At 42.4% G+C, this 17354-nt stretch overlaps 1 protein-coding gene across 2 annotated transcripts in view; it reads left to right on the forward strand.

Moving 5' to 3' along the window:
* Positions 1-17354, forward strand: part of Lnx1 (ligand of numb-protein X 1) — an 89021-nt gene that overhangs the window by 45704 nt on the left and 25963 nt on the right. For both annotated transcript variants that reach the window (XM_090343604.1, XM_090343605.1), the window contains exons 2-5: positions 7759-8000; positions 8639-8791; positions 13375-13577; positions 15655-16026. In XM_090343604.1, the coding sequence (XP_090199730.1) occupies positions 7759-8000; positions 8639-8791; positions 13375-13577; positions 15655-16026 (970 nt within the window). The remainder of the gene's footprint in view (positions 1-7758; positions 8001-8638; positions 8792-13374; positions 13578-15654; positions 16027-17354) is intronic.

Genomic DNA, 17354 nt, shown 5'->3' on the forward strand with positions numbered 1-17354 from the left:
GTAGTAAAATAATAAAAATTACAGCCAGGCGTGGTGGTTCATGTATAATGGCCCTATAATCCTAGATACTCAGGAGGCTGAGATCTGAGGATCGCGGTTCAAAGCCAGCTCGGGCATGAAAATCTGTGAGACTCTTTATTTTCAATTAACCACCAGAAAAATCTGAAGTGGCATTGTGGCTCAACAGGTAGGGCAGTAGTAAGCTCAGAGACAGTGCCCAGACCCAGAGTTCAAGTCCCACAACCAACCAAGACAAAATAATTATAGATAATCTGCTTCTGCTTTTCCTTGTGTTTGCCCTGTCTCCTGTCCAGCAGTCACCGCCCCCCTCAACCATCAACCATAGCTGTAAGGTGCTCGCCTCAATTAAAATTCTGCATTCCTCAGATTCAAAACCCAGCCCTTCCACTTCCTTGCTGAGTGACCCTGAGAACATTAGTGCATTTGTATAGTCTGTTCATTAGAAAAGTGGAGGCATGATGGGATTTCCCCACAGGAATGGTGTTAATTTATACAAAAAAAATTCCAAGGTATGAATTGCTGGTAGTTGGAATAGGTGGCTGCTGGATGATAGGGTGATTCTGTGAAGAAATGACTTGGAAGCTCTACTTTCAATTTCATTCCCTCAGTTCCATTCTACCCTCTTTTGTCTCAGTATCAGACTTGCAATGTTTGCTTCAGCTCCACGGGCACTGTTGGGGACTTTGCAGTTTCGAAACCCAAACAGAACAAAAGTCTATCAAAGTTGTTGAGGAAGTATATGAAAAAAAGAGATCCATTGAGGGGGTGGGGGGGAATCCTACCCCCCTCAGACCTGGAGTCAGTGTAACTGAAGAGGAAAATGAGGAGCTTGCTGAAGGAAAAGGAAATTTACACTAGTATCACAGCCCACCATAAGTAACAATCTTTTAGGGGGCTGTGTAGGTATATCCCGTAACTCCCAACTTGTCCATTTCAATAATCAGAATTCTAAATGGTGACTGGTACTTAGTTCAATAAATGTTTACTCACAGCCCCAGCATTGCCCAGGGCAAACCAATGGAAGGAGGCCCAGCTGGAGAGTCTTCACCATTGGCCATGAAAAGCATGTGAACCCATGAGCCAGCTCTTCCCACGCTCCATGATGAGGCAGGAAGACATCTTAGTCTGAGAAAGAGGGTACAGGTGTTCAGTTCTGTTGGCTTAGTTGTGGGACTATGGACAGGACTGCAGTCTATGTATTATGATAGTCTTAAATTCACCCAATATGTTGTTGAGGGATTCAGATTTTCCAATAGTGTCTCCCAGTTAAATGCTTTTCAAAAATTGTGTTCGCCTTAATTGTGAAGGTCAGCATCTCAAGGCGTGTTAAGTGTAACTACTTCTTGTACCTTCCTTGTGGTTCAGGACACTTGGCAGGAGGGATCAATAGTGAGATGACAAGGTGCAGACAGCTCAGTACAGTGCCATGAGGACAGCATGTGGAAGCCACGATCTGCCTGAGTCATCTGCTATAGCTAGCCAACTAAGGTATAAATGGACGATCCCTTCTAAGAAACGCCTGGGCCCAGAAGTACTTAAGATTTCAGATTTGGGGCTGGGAGTTTGGCCTAGTGGTAGAGGGCTTGCCTAGCATGCACAAAGACCTGGGTTCAATTGCTCGATACCACATACAAAGAAAAAGCCAGAGTGGTGCTGTGGCTCAAGTGGTAGAGCTCTAGCCTTGAGGAAAATCCCAAGAACAGTGCTCAGGCCCTAAGTTTAAGGCCCAGGACTGGCAAAAAAAATATTTCAGATTTTAATGTTTTGGAAACAGATATAGATATGGATATAGATAGAGGTATTAGAGGTATCTTGGAGATGGGATCTTTATGTAAATGTGAAATTCATTTCTTTCATGCACATCCATGACATACCTCCTGAGGATAACTTCATTCAGTATTTTTGGTACACCTGTATCGTACTGCCCCCATACCTTGAAGTCAGGTATGAAATGGTCCACAGGGGCATCATATTTAAAAAGTGCTCAAAAGACCTAGATTTTGGAGCACTTCATTCCACAGTCTAGGAATCTGAGTTGACTCTTCCTTTAGAAATATACTTTATTGGCCAGGAGTTTAGCCTAATGGTAGAGTGCTTGCCTAGCATGCACGAAGACACAGGTTCAATTTCTCAGTACCACATACATAGAAAAAGCCAGAAATGGTGCTGAGGCTCAAGTGGTAGAGTACTAGACTTGAAGAAAGCCCAAGGACAGTGCTCAGACCTTGAGTTCAAGCCCCAGGACAGGTAATATATATACTTATATTATTAATATATTATAAATGTAACATATAATTAAATATTCTATAATATATATTTTTTTATTCTAGAAAATATAATATATTGTATATAAATATATATTCTATGAGTATATATTCTAGAATATATATCATATACATAATACATGTATTATATAAATATATCAATGTATTATAAATGTATTGTTTATTATATATTTTACATATTTATATAGACATAGATATACTTTATTAACATGAAGAATTCCTAAAGGATCAGATATTTGTACTAGTCTTATTCTTTGACAACAATTGCATTATTAATATTTATTTACCTATTGATTATGCCACTACTTAAGCTTGCTCAGCTCTTTTATTCTCAGTTGGCACTTTACTACTTGAACCACGCCTACAGTTTTGCTGAATCAACTCTTTTATTAGTAGAAGTAGGGTTTTTTTACTCAAAAAGTTATTTTTGAACACCCCACATTCCAGCTGTTGTTTTAGGCATGCTATAATTCAATAGAATTCAAATCCCTGCCTTTGAGAATTTGCATTGTACAGAGAAATAAAATAAGCTGGCAAGAGGAGGTAGAATGTCTCAGAGAAGATGCAGCTATAAATGTCATTTAAAAAGGCGAATTAATCAAAGGTCCATAGAAAGTGAAGCAACAAACCATGTAGGGGCCACGTCACCTGAACACCTCACTCAAGAAGGGTGGTAGGGAAAGGAGATGGAGCCAGGGCCACAGGAAGATAGTATTGCTTCTTGGGCATGGGGCAAGGGAAGAGAGAATTGGGTCCAACCTACTCACACAGGCAGTTTTCTTATTACCAGAAATTGAAAAGCACAGTCCCTTAAGATACATCTGTCCTGCAGATGTATTTTGTTTGGACCACACAATGTTCTTTTTTACATTCTGAATCTGTTGCCAACATTTAAAAATCAGGAGATTTCACATTAAAAATAATTTTAGCATCCAAAGTACTTGCTAAGTACTGGAATGGCTTTTCTTCAGGCAACAGAGAATCTCTGTCATCCATACCACACCATTCACCTGGATCCTTCCATCCCACCCCTACCCTTTCCCACTTGCCTTGGGGCTGGGAGTTTGGCCCAGTGTTAGAGTGCTTACCTAGCATGCATGATGCTCTGGGTTCAATTCCTTGGTACCGGATACACTGAAAAAAAGCAGGAAGTGGTGCTGTGGCTCAAGTGGTAGAACACTGGCCTTGAGGAAAGCCCAAGGACAGTGCTCAGGCCCTGAGTCCAAGCCCCAGAACTGGCAAAAAAATAAATAAATAAATAAAACAAAAACTGACTTTTGAGTTTAAAGTCTGAGTTTAACGAGTGATCCCACTGGGTAATTAATGAACTGAAAGCTGAGGAGCTGAGTCCACTGTTTACCTGATAGGGTAGAGTATGGAGAGAGAGAGCATGTGAGGTGACTGGGTATAAGGAAGGTTGTATACTTGACCAGACAGTGAGCAGGAGGGTGCTAGCTTTCTTGTAGATAGTGGGAAGTTCACCAACAACTCATGTTGCCCAATCAGCTGCACTCTGTGGGGCTCACCCCATCAGGACCTCTGGGAATAAGGCCCAAGGTCCAACCCACACCTAGTCTCCAACTTCCAGCAGCTAGCAACTCCCATCGCAGACTCCGGAACCTGATAGGAGGGGGAATCTTCTCTTATCATGTCCTTCCTCTCCTTTTCTTCCCCCCAAAAAATATTTAGCACCCCCAGTGTCAGTATTTATATAGAGACTGATTTTCTTCTGCTTGCTTTGATAGAACACTTCGGTTATTTCACTTCAACATTACCAAGAACAGTGATTCTCCCACCCCACCCCCGAGTTGCTTATTTGAACAGATGGCACATCCAAAGTTTGTGGTTTAGTTGAAAAATGATTTTCTATGTTCCTTGAAATTCATCCCTCAAGTTCATGGCCGCCACCACCTGAGAATACTTAGTGTTCAGGGAAGCCGAGAAGGAGCGTAAATCCTGCTTGCTTTGAACACAGCCCAGGGTTCACCGTATGCCCCTGTGCTAGCCAAGCTAATCAGCTCTTCCCCACTCCTTCCCTTTTTTGTTCTTGTAAATCAAGAGGCCCCAGTTTAGTGACTATGAAAGACATAATTAGTAAGTACAAGCCACTACCCTCATCCATCACTCTATGCTTCAGATTAAAGTGAAGCCAAGAGGCTAGGCAAAGTGGTGATACCCATGATGAGCCACTGACTGACCCTGAATTTATTTTTATACAAAGCTTTTGAGTCTGAATGTTTTCATCTTGATGTATTCTCCCCAGAGTTGGTAATGCGAGCTAGGATACAGGGACAAAAACAAGGCTACTTACCCATATTATAAAGTTTATACACACACACACACACACACACACACACACACACACACACACCCCTCTTTAGAACCCCAAGAATATCAAACAGCAGGGATTTGTTAATGGTATACTTTGGGGATTCAAATCATTTAAAAATACTTTTCCCTCTTCCGTGCTGAGGCAGCAGAATAAGATGATGTTTTCTCACTGGGCTCTGCTGTGATGCCCCAAGAAAGTAATGGCTGTGCCTTTGCTAGTTGTCCAACTGGAAAATTTATTTCCTGCTCTGACAGAGCACATGATCATGGGCACTGATGCCATCCAAAAAGACTGTTTCCAGAACAGCTAAGGAGTCGAGGAACTTCCTTCCCATGCATTGCTGACCAAGGCCTGCACAGAACTATTCCACTCCCGTATTTTTTTTTTAATGACTTGGAGCTGCTTGAATGCACACTGGCCTCTGTTTTTCCATCACACAGTATCTCTTCCAGTGTTTGGATTTCCCATATCAATCTTTTTTTTTCCTTACTAATTTTTAGGAGAAAAATTCCCAGCCAAAGTTGCTGACTGGAGTAGAGAAAGTTCACCAATTCATGTGAGGGGACTTGGGGTCCCCTAGTGTGGCAGCATCAGCAGTGTAAGCTGGCTTGTACACTTTTTCTCACCTAAAAGGGGGTGAAATCTTGTATAATCATGGTCCCTTTCTGCCGGGGCCAACCGGCAGCAAACCAGGGTTCGCAGATTGGGGTTCCTGAAATAGGGGACAAGGACTAGGAAGAAAAAGAAGAGAGACAGACACACCGGGTCCGGGATGTCCGCAGTCCAGGCAAAGACTGCCGAGACTACCGCGTTTATTTTCCCCTCCCCCTTCTTCCCTCCTCCTCTCCCAGGGAACCTCCAGGTGTTACATTCATATGTTAATTCTCAGGTCATTTACATAGAATAGGGCCAGAAAGCAATAAGACAATATAGCCATCATCTGATGCAAGTCAAGGTACAGTTTGATTCCACTCTGGCTCCCAACACCTTTCTAATATTATTAAAACTATATTTCAGCCAAGAATGGTGGCACACCTCCCGAAACACAACAATAGGGAGGCTAAGCCAAGATGTTTGTGAGTTTAAAGTCAGCCTGGGCTACATAGCAAGTTCAAGACCAGCCTAAGTTGTAGTCACAAAACAAACGATTCCCCAACATTCACACCCCATCATTGATTACAAACAATATCATATTGGAACTTTCAAGTGTGCTATCCATTTAGTGATCCAAAAATACTTTAAAGGCAACTCTGTACTTTTTTTTTGTGGGGTTTGAACTTTGGGCCTGGGCACTGTCCCTGAGCTCTTCAGCTCAAGACTACTACCTTATCCTTGAGCCAAGCCCTACTTCTCATTTGATGGAGATTAATTGGAGATAAGAGTCCCAGGTTCTTTTGTGCCCCGGCTGGCTTTGAACTTTGATCCTTACATCTCAGCCTCCTAAGTAGTAGGATTACAGGCATGAGCCACTTGGACCGTTAAGACTTTCTATTTATACAGTAACTTTTTATTTCAGTGCTAAGTCATGATATAATATTTTTTATGACATAATATTTTCTAAGATGCTTATTTAAATGATAATTAAACTCAGTGACAGGATGGATCTTACATAGTATGAGTGCCAAGACAAACCTGTGGTTCAGGGATAAAAAGCACCTGTGCCATGACTGTCACTTGGCAATAAAAATGTTCAGCCTGATCAGTCATATAAACTTTGATTTCAGACCTCTAAAGAATATCTGAGGTGAATTATGGGGATAGATACCATTTACTGAGCATTTACTATCTATGCAGCAAAGTACTGAACTCAAGGCAAAACTTAAATTCAAACTTTATACAAAGTATGGGCTGATTATATGGCTTAATCAAGGTAAAATAATTGCACAAGATGCCCTAGCTCAGTAAATTTTAAGGCAAGGGTGCTAAGCCAGACAATGAGAATATACATTCTGCTAGTGCTGTGATTTCAAGGGCAGTAACATTCTTGTTACCAAATGTTACCAACATTTGGTTACATTTCCTTTATTAAAAAAAAAAATGAGGCGCCGGGAGTTTGGCCTTGTGGTAGAGTGCTTGTCTTGCATGCCCAAAGACCCGGGTTCAATTCCTCGGTACCACATACATAGAAAAAAGCTGGAAGTGGTGCTGAGGCTCAAGTGGTAGAGCTCTAGCCTTGAGAAAGTCCAAGGACAGTGCTCAGGCCCTGAGCTGAAGCTGAGGTCTGGCAAAAAAAAAAAAAAAAAGAGATATCACTCCAAAGAAGTTATCAAAGGTTAATTTCAAATTGTTCAGTCATAGCTAGGCATAATGAAACACATTTATAATCCTAGCACTCAAGAGGCTAAGGCAAGAGAATACCAAGTTCAAGTCCAGATACATGAGTGTGGCCTAGTTGTAGCATGCTCACCTAGGGAACAGTGCTGCTGAGTAACCTCTGTGACTTTGTGGTGACTTTCTGATTCCATAGAAAGTTAAATGTGGAATCTGGAAGAAGCTTCATACTTATGTTCAGTGTTAAGTGAGCTAACCCAAAAGGAAGATGTAAGAGTGTGCTGAAGACTCATTTCATGGTCAAAATCAGGATCCCAAAGAAGAAATGTCCACATTTCAACAGTTAGAGATGACAGCCTAGCCTCAAGCTTAGTTAGGGGACACTACAACTCTCTTACATTTGTAGTCCAGCGGCCAGTGTGGAAATTGTGTTAGGGGGATGCAATTGTGATCTCTTTAGAAGTGCTTTCTTGCTGGGCATCAGTGCTTCATGCCTAGGTACTCAGGAGTTTGAGATCTGAGGATCACAGTTCCAAGTAAGCATTGGGTAGGAAAGTCTATGAGATTCTTATCTCCAATTAACTACTAAAAAGCCAGAAGCGGCGCTAGTAGCTGAAGTGATTGAGTACTCGCTGTGAGCACTAAAAAGCTCAGGGACGGTACCCAGGCTCTATGTACCCAAGACCAGCACCAAACCAACCAACCAACCTTATTTTCTCAAATCATTACATTTTGTCAAGTGTGTGTGTGAAAATGAGGGACATTTGGTGCAGGCTGCGTGCTTGAAGGGTCTGGTGGAAAAATACAAGCAAGGCCACAGCCTTTCTAACCCTCTCTGGGTTTGTGCAGCTGTAAAGGAGCTTCCCACTATGGCCTGACCAAAGACAGAAAGAGGCGTTCACAAGATGGTTGCCCTGATGGCTGTGCCAGCCTCACCGCCACCACGCTCTCCCCAGAGGTATCTGCAGCTGCCGCCATCTCCTTAATGACCAATGAGCCTGGCCTGGACAACCCTGCCTACGTGTCCACAGCTGAGGATGGTCAGCCAGCAGCCAGCCCCTCGGACTCTGGCCGGAGTAACCGAACTAGGGGTGAGTCAAAGGGTTGGGTTGTCCCGGAATGGACTCTGGTCCTTCCTTGAGATTGCCCTCTGTGGAATAGTCACTGTGGAAAGTTCTAGAAATATTTTTGTAAGGGGAAATGGTTCTGGTAGTTTTGGCAGCCACTCACTGTTCAATTCTGTAAAGTGATGTGAAACCACCAGTACCTCAAGTGGTTTGAACTATGTAATCTGACTTGGTGAAAGCAGTTGAAGGGAGGCTTGAAGATTTATCACTCCCACAGTGTCAGTCCCTTGCCTGCTCAACAAAAGTGCTGTGGCATTCACAAGTCCAAGAGAGAAAAAAAGAAAAGCCCAGATTTGTCAAAAACATACATCTTTTACTTTATAAAAATACAGGTGGGTAAATTCTGTAATCCTATCACCTCAAATGAATTATGTTTAAGATTTTCTTGCATATAATTTATGAGTATACATTAACATTCTGTCTTCTCCTTTCCCCTTTCTTCTCCTTCCTTTCCTTCCCCTCTCCTCTTTTCTCCCTCCTTTCTAGGCAGGATGTTGATACATAGCCCAGACTGGGATTTCTGGCTTCTGTGCCACCATATCCAGCTAAAAGACTGTCTCTGTTAACCAATAAATACCTTCTCTTGTCTCCCTCCTGCTTAGCACGGCCCTTTGAGCGATCCACAATCAGAAGCAGGTCTTTTAAAAAGATTAATCGAGCTCTGAGTGTTCTGCGAAGGACAAAGAGTGGAAGTGCTGTTGCCAACCACACTGACCAGGGCAGGGAAAATGCTGCAAATACCACTGCTCCTGAAGGTGAGTGAACCCCACAAGGGTGGACATAGATGGGCTTTCACTGAGACGTCAAGGGTGGTAAAAGGCTGACCACCAAGCACCTTCTGTCATCTCTAACTTCCCAGAAATATTATGTGTGTGTGTGTGTGTGTGTGTGTGTGTGTGTGTGTGTGTGTGTATTACCCAGACCAGCTTTTTTGTCATGTGATTAAAGGGAAAAGCTAGTGTTCTCTGTTACATTGGGGGGAAAGGTGTTGGATTGCTTACCTTTATGTGCTAGCTTAATGAATGACAATAATGAGGAGACATATGAAGACTACTATGTGCTGGTCATGGTGGGGCATCATGTAATCTCACAGATGGAGGTGGTGGGGAAGGGGTCTACTGAGTAGGAGGGTTTTGAGTTTGAGGCCAGCCTGAGGTATGTAAGTTCCATGTATCCTAAACTGTTACACAGTGAGACCCTGCCTCAACACACACACACACACACACACACACACACACACACACACACACACACACACACACGCACACCCTAAACAAGCAAGCAAGAAAGAAAACAAATAAATAAATGGAGGGGGGGAAATCATCCCTACTTTCCAAGAGCCCGTTGTCTTTCCTGGAGATACGTATGCAGGGATTTCTCATCAAAACTTAGGAGATAAAATAATGCCAGTAGCCAAGTAAAGCATTGAATGTTTTCTGTTATCTGTTGCTGAAGGGAACAATTTGTTCCAGTGTGGATTCAAACACTTTACATGTCAAAATAAATGTCCAAGAATTTCTAAGAATTTCTTTGTTCTCAAAAGGAGTTCCATTACATTCCCCTGTTGGAAACTGAATCAATCAGCAAGTATACAATTTCGTATTTGGTCATTATTGTTAAAACAATAATACTTAAAAATTAGTAAATAAAAACCATCTTAGTGGCTTGGGATATAGCAAATGATATGCAAGCAATCAGTTCTTATCACGGCTACATCTGTGAGATGTGCCTCTGAGTGTCCTGTGCACAATTACATAACCCTTACAACAACCCTGAGAAGTAGAGACACAGATGAGGAAACTGAGGCACAGAGAGGTTACTAAGCTTGCTTCAAATGATCTTACTGATCTTTGAATCTCATATTGTAATCCCCTGCCCTTTTTCTTGGTTCAGGACCAGGATTTGACTCAATATCTGACATGTTCCCTCACTGGCTAGTGCTCTACCACCTGAACCATGCCTTCAACCCCTTGTCTGAATCCAGGGATAGAGACTGGATCTCATATCCTGTAGGTTTTCCCCAATATGAATGGAACCAAAGAAATACAACCTTATTCCTTTCTTTTTGTTATGTATTATAACCATAAAGTAATGATAACCATACCTTTTTTTAAGTGAGCAGGCTCACGCCTGTAATCCTAGCTACTCAGAAGGCTGAGATCTAAGGATTGCAGTTCAAAGCCAGCCTGGACACTAAAGACTGGGAGACTCTTATCTCCAGTTAATCACTAGAAAAGGGGAAGTATGGACTGTGGCTCCAGGGGTGGGTCAGTAGCCTTGAGTTGAAGAGCTCAGAGACAGTACCCAGGCCCAAAGTTCAAGCCCCATGACCCACACATACATACATACATACATACATACATACATACATACATACATACATACATATGTAAATAAAAGTGAGCACTTCCTATGACAGGTAGTGTTCTACATCAATGCTATGCCACAACCATGCCAAATAATGTTTGTCATTCCACACATATAGATTTCTGAGTCCAGAAATGATAAGGTAACTAATGTAAAGTCAGCCAACTGAAACCTGTAGGGCTAGGATATTGACTCAGGTCTTCTGGCTCCAGAAACTACTTCTAACCATCAGATTCTACTGCTCTCCACTCTTCAGGGTGTGAGGGAGACCTGCAGCCACTGTTTTTGTTAGACTCTCAGAAATGTCATGAGCAGTGATGTAAGACTTCTTCTAGCTCTCACATTGGTAGCCACTTGCCTGTGTTCTCACTCCCTGGCCTGTCTGGTCTTATAAGAGCTGAATTCTTTCCCCTACACCAATCAGACCTCTCATTCTCTTTCTAGCTGCCATTTCTACACAGAGACAATAATCTTCTCCATATGAGAACTAAAAGTATACATTCATATTGTTGAAATCAATGTGTGCACCATATATTGATTCCAGGCTAGAGTAAATCTGGTAGGTTAAAAATTACTTTGATTCTCTAGGGTCACTGAAGCTTCCTTGGTGAGGCTCTAAACATTTATGAGTACAACTGGGTATATTGTTTTGTATCATGAAGTCAAATCATCCTTGAATTCGGGTTTGGGAGTCTGGTTTCTGGAGGTATATTAGGAAAGATGTAGCAAGAAAGAGGGGAGGGAGGGAGGGTAGAAGAGAGAGCAGTTCTAGTGATTATTTTCAAATCTTTTTTTGTTTAAAATTATTTTTCTTTTTAATTGCCATTTCCTTGTTACCTGGCATGTTCAACACATGCTTGTGGTCTGGCCTACTTAATGCAATCAGAGTAGTTTAAATACTAATTGAACTCAATCACTCACATGCTTTTAACACTGGAAACTGACCGATTAAGACAGCTACTTGAAGCCTTTCGGCAAACTCAGTTGCTTACATTAAATCGAATCACAACAGAATTTAAGAACCCACATTTATAGTATCTCAGGCTTTTGCCACTAAATTACCTTGCTAACCACGTCATCATACTTACAAATAACTAATCTTTCTCTTCATTGTTTCTGGAAACTAGAATTCATTTAGGAAAAATGTTTCAAGGTCACAGGTTTTGAAAATAGTCCCAAAGAATGGTTAATATAGAACCAGGATCCCAGTGTTGTATCTCTACTGATGAGAAAACTAAAGGAGACTCTATGACAAAGACAGCTGTCAGAAGCTACAGTAGACAGAATGTCTAAGCCATCTACATCCAGACTCTCAAATGGAGGCTCTGGGGGACCATTTGCCCACCAGACTCAACTAGGCTTAGTACCAGCATTTTGTAGCATCCTGTCTGTCATTCGGTTCTGTGGCTAATCAGTCACAGAAGGTCTGCTGTGGACCTAACCTGGCTGTGAACACATAGATTTAGGCACCCTGTGCAGGCAGTAATGGTGTGACTTATCAGGTCTGATCTGACTTGTAAGTGACCTCATTTTGCAGCCTTCAGCTAATTAATTTACTTCCTCTTTTGGTTCCTGAACAAACCCAAGTGTGAAACAAAAGGCTGACAATCACTACAGAGCTGCAACAGCGGTCAGTAATCTCTGGTCCTGGTCACAGGAGAGGAGCTCACATCTGTCATCATACCCAAAAAGATATCTGAGGATCATGGTTTGGACCCAGCCCAGTCAGACAAATCTGAGAAAGTCTTATCTTCAGTTAACCAGCCAAAATGTGGAAGTGGAGGTGTGGCTCAACTGATAGGGTACTGGCCTTGAGTGAAAAAGCTAAGAGAGAATATAGAACCCTGAGTTCAAGGCCTTGTACCAGTGTAATAAATAAGGAAAGAATATACAGGACTGGCATAGTAAACAAGCCTGGAGTTCTGGCTATCTGGGATTAAGAGGATCATGACTGTGGGTCAGCCTTGGGCCAAAGCAAAAGACTCTATCTAAAAAAATTAAGCTAGCACAAGTCATTTCCCTAGGGCTTTAATCCCTAGTGCTGCTAAAAAGAAAATACATAAATTTGGAAATACCAGCTTATATGCTCCTCAGATTTCCTTTCACCCCTAGATTCAATGACTCGGGCATACCGGGGCCAGCTTTCATAAACAGCTAAGATTTGGCTTAATCTTGAATCTGAATCAGATCTTTTGACTTCCCATTATTGACAGGAGGGTCTGATGGAGAGGACTGACAATTCCCCACACCCGAAAAGCAGACCTTTAAGAGCAAAATCTCCAGAATGTTTGAAAGGGCCAAAGAACAGGTTCTGGTTTTTTGTCCTTCTTGAAGAATGCAGTGGAACTCCACTTCATTCCATAGACATTTGTTCATTCATTCATTCATTCATTCATTCATTCCTGTTTACTCAGGAGACACCAACCAAAGGCTCCTGCAGGCAGAGATCTATATACAGAATCAAGGAAATGCCAGAAATCAAGCTGTGTCTACAGTCTGTTTAATATAATCCAAGTTGCTTAAACATTAATTGAACTCATTTGTCCCACTGTTAGAACCAAGAATACACAGGTTAACATGGCTGCTTGCTGCCTTTTAGTAAAGCCAGTCAGTTGATAGATTCTAGGTTCCAGAGTCCAGTGGGGGACCTAAGAAATGAGTGTGAATGACAAGAATGGAAGGATGAATGCCATGAGAGAAAGCCATGAGAGGAAGTGGTATGTTTTAAGAGAGCAAGGGAAAAAGGATCAGAGGAGAGTTTAATTGGAAGGGATCATTTCATGTAGACCTTGAAGGAAAACTTCGGTTTAGGCCCAGGATGAAAAGCATTCCAACAGAGCAACTTACCCTGGCATTGAGGCAGGAAAATGGCAAACACGAATGACAAACCATGAACAGTTTACTTTGGCAAGAGAAGTGGTTAGAAATGTCCATTTTGTGGGTGGCTTAAATACATCTTTGTTCATTTCAGTCTTTCCAAGGTTGTATCACCTGATCCCAGACGGCGAAATTACCAGTATCAAGATCAACCGAGTGGATCCCAATGAAAGCCTCTCCATTAGGCTTGTAGGAGGCAATGAGACCCCACTGGTCCACATCATCATCCAGCACATTTATCGTGATGGAGTGATTGCCAGAGATGGCCGGCTACTACCAGGGGACATTATTCTCAAGGTAGAGACTGGCTGCAAGGCTCTGATAAGGCATGTGATTTAAAAAAAGCCTCAGAGGGGGCCTAGTGGTAGAGTGCTTGCCTAGCATGCACAAAGACCTGGGTTCAATTCCTCAGTACCACATTCATAGAAAAAAACAGAAGTGGTGCTGAGGCTCAAGTGGTAGAGCTCTAGCCTTGAGAAAGCCCAAGGACAGTGCTCAGGACCTGAGTTCAAGCTCAGGACTGGCAATAATGCCTTGAAGAACAAATAATTGGATGGATGGAAAATAGCAAGATAAGCATGATAGATATGATAGATACTTCCTTTCTATAGTGATTTGAATATAATTCATATTCGATTATCTCTATATGAAAATTAAAAATTTGAAATAGCCCAGTCACATTTCACTTTCTACTTATCAATATTTGTTTTCTGTATCATTCTATCTCTGTGTTCTCTTCTCTCCCTCCTTCCACCATCTACCAGACATTCCTGCCCAGGCTGGCTTCAATTCACGATCCTCTGATTTCAGCCTCCTGAATATCTAGGATCACAGGCCTGAACCACTGGTATCCTACTCACATCTAGATTCTTGCCATCTTCAGCTTTGGGAGTCTTTAGCAGGCGAGCCTGGCCTTTACTTGGCTTGAGGAGCAGGCCCTACCTGCTTGATGACCTGTCTTGGCACAGAGGGTCCCATCCATCTCTAGAGATGGAGATGCATTGTACTTGAAAGAAGGCCCCTCCTCAGGCCTGCACCGTGCAGGGCTGCTGTCAGCTGCGTTCTTGCAGAGGAGCACTGGGGGCTGCAGCCTCCAGACTAGGCCTGTAGAGCCAGAGTAATTGAAACCAGACATCCCTGTTTAGCACTATTCATGATGCCCAAATGACAGAGCTGAACTTATGTAAGAAACATGTTAGAAACATGAGCAAATGCCTTGCAGATAACCACTGTGATACCTGATAGATTCTGTGTTTGTCTGTCTGTCTCTAACACACTCACTCACTGAGGCATACTTTTGCCCTCATAGATACCTATCCTCTAACATGCTTAGGAACATAGGTATGTACCCATGCAGACATGAGCAATTCATATTTTCTATTTCTCTCCTCTCTCTGTCTCTCTGTCTCTGTCTCTCTGTCTCTGTCTCTGTCTGTCTCTCTGTCTCTGTCTCTGTCTCTGTCTCTGTCTCTCTCTATCTCTCTCTCTCTCTCTCTCTCTCTCTCTCTCTCTCTCTCTCTCTCTCTCTCTCTCATATTCACACTAAGAGTCATAGTAACTAGAAGTTCCAGAATGTGTGAGTCAGGGAGGAAAATTCAACTGAAGTTTGGGGAGGAGGGTTTGTTGTTGTTTTTTTGTTTGTTTGTTTGTTTGATTGTTCTTTGTTTGGGGTTTTTTTGTTTTGTTTTTTATTTTGGTTTTTGTTTTGGTCATGAGGCTTGAACTCAGGGCCTAAGCACTGTCCTTGGGCTTTGTCAAGGCTAGAGCTCTAACACTTGAGCCACAGTACCACTTCTGGCTTTTTAATGTATGTGACACCAAGAAATCGAGCCCCAGTCTTCATGCATGTTAGGCAAGCCCTATACCACTAGGCCAGGCTCCCAGCTTGAGCTGAACATTTTTTTGGAGAGAAAATACCCACTCACTTTGATTTGAACAGCAATTTAAGGCAACCATTTGGGACTGGGGATATAAGCTAAGCAAGTGTGAGGCCCTGGGTTTGAGGCGCTGGGTTTGAAACCTAGCACCCTTAAAAGATAAAGAAAGGGAAAATAATATCCTTAAAGTAGAAGAGTAAACTTTCTTTATTTCCTTTTCCTCCTTTTTTCTTCCTCCCTGCTAAAAGTAAGTTTGCAAGCTACAGAAGGGAACATCAAAGTTGTGCACATGATGGGATGGAGCTGTTAGGTCAAGGATTAGGAAAGAGAGCAGAGCAGCCTCTTGGACAAGACTGGTTATCCTGTGGGCGGGGCTTTAACTTCTTTGTTGTTGTTGCTGTGTGTGCTGCTGGGGATGAACCCTGGGTCTCGCACATGGCATCCGGGGCCTGGGAGGCAGAGCTGTGGAGTTGACTGCACTGTTCTTCCTCCCCCAGGTCAATGGAATGGACATCAGTAACGTCCCTCACAATTATGCTCTGCGCCTCCTGCGCCAGCCCTGCCAGGTGCTTCGACTCACGGTGCTGCGTGAGCAGAAGTTCCGAAGCAGGAGCACTGGGCAGGCCCTGGACACCTATGGCACCCGGGATGACAGTTTCCACGTGATTCTCAACAAAAGTAGCCCTGAGGAGCAGCTGGGAATAAAACTGGTGCGCAGGGTGGACGAGCCTGGCGTGTTCATCTTCAGTGTGCTGGATGGGGGTATGGCAGACAGGCAGGGCCAGCTGGAGGAGAATGATCGTGTGTTGGCCATTAATGGACATGACCTTCGCTACGGCAGTCCAGAAAGCGCAGCTCATCTCATTCAGGTGGGTCACATGAGCAGGGTAACTCATTCCCCTCCACATGTACATGTGGTGGCTTCCGCTCCAGGGAGAGAAGGGCTGGAGTCTTCACAGGTTCTGTACAAGGTCAGAACCTTACTCAAGCCAGTGGTAGGGCTCCGATCATGAGCCTCCACTGGCAGTCTCACTTGGCATAATGTGCATGTGCACAAATGCATGCACAAATACCTGCTTTTTTAAAAACATCAACTAATTTATGGTTACCTGCCAGTCCAGTGTAATATTGCATAGTAGAATATCATATTTCAAGCACTTAGAACAATGTCCGACAGGAGTAGGCACTAAGTTAATATTGTTGAATTAATAAATGTAGTCAAGCTATCAGCATAGATAGATAGATAGATAGATACATAGATAGATACATAGATAGATAGATAGATACAAGATACATGCTACTTGTTAGTTACTCTTATACGGGTTTGTTATCGGGCCAGGAGTTTGGCCTAGTGGTTAAAGTGCTTGCCTAGCATGCACGAAGGCCCGGGTTCGATTCCTTGGTACCATATACATAGAAAAAAAAAAAAAGCCGGAAGTGGTGCTGAGGTTCGAGTGGTAGAGCTCTAACCTTGAGAAAGTCCAAGGACAGTGCTCAGGCCCTGAGCTCAAGTCCAGGACTGGCAAAAATAAAAAAAATAAAAAAATAAGGGTTTGTTATCAAACCATTTGCCAAAGAGCATGAGCTACTTATCTGTGCTATTTGTTCCCACGTTGTAACCTCTACTTTTAGTCCCCTTGACTTTGTTCAATAAGCATTGGCGGAGCAGCTTCTATGTGCCAAGCCATGCTCTGTCCAGTGGTGAATTATTTGGCCTCTCAGAGCATGAAATATTTTCTTGTCCTAATGTCACAAATCAGCATAAGGCACATGGCCTTTCTATGAATGTCCCAAGGAGTCAGAACACAAAACATACACATACCTAGGATTTTGCATACCCAATGCTATGGACATGGTACAAGAAATATAAACACAACTACATAGACATAAAAACTTATGACTCTATAGACATAGTGTTTTATTACATTGATTAATATGTATCTATGATATACAAGCCCTTAACCTAATTTTGATTATGTTCTAAAAACTAAGTGCCAGTGATTGTAGATAGAGATTCCTTCTTGAATACTTGTTTGTTAAACATGTCATTTGAAATAGGATGTAAAAAAAAGCAATGTTAATAAATTCTTTAATAAAAAAATAAATAATAATTTTAAACCACAAAAAGAAAGAAAGAAAGAAAGAAAGAAAGAAAGAAAGAAAGAAAGAAAAGAACCTAGTTTTTCTTCTTGAAGGA

Source organism: Megascapheus bottae, chromosome 13, assembly GCF_031878675.1.
Source record: "Megascapheus bottae isolate mThoBot1 chromosome 13, mThoBot2.hap1, whole genome shotgun sequence".
Taxonomy (NCBI): domain Eukaryota; kingdom Metazoa; phylum Chordata; class Mammalia; order Rodentia; family Geomyidae; genus Megascapheus; species Megascapheus bottae.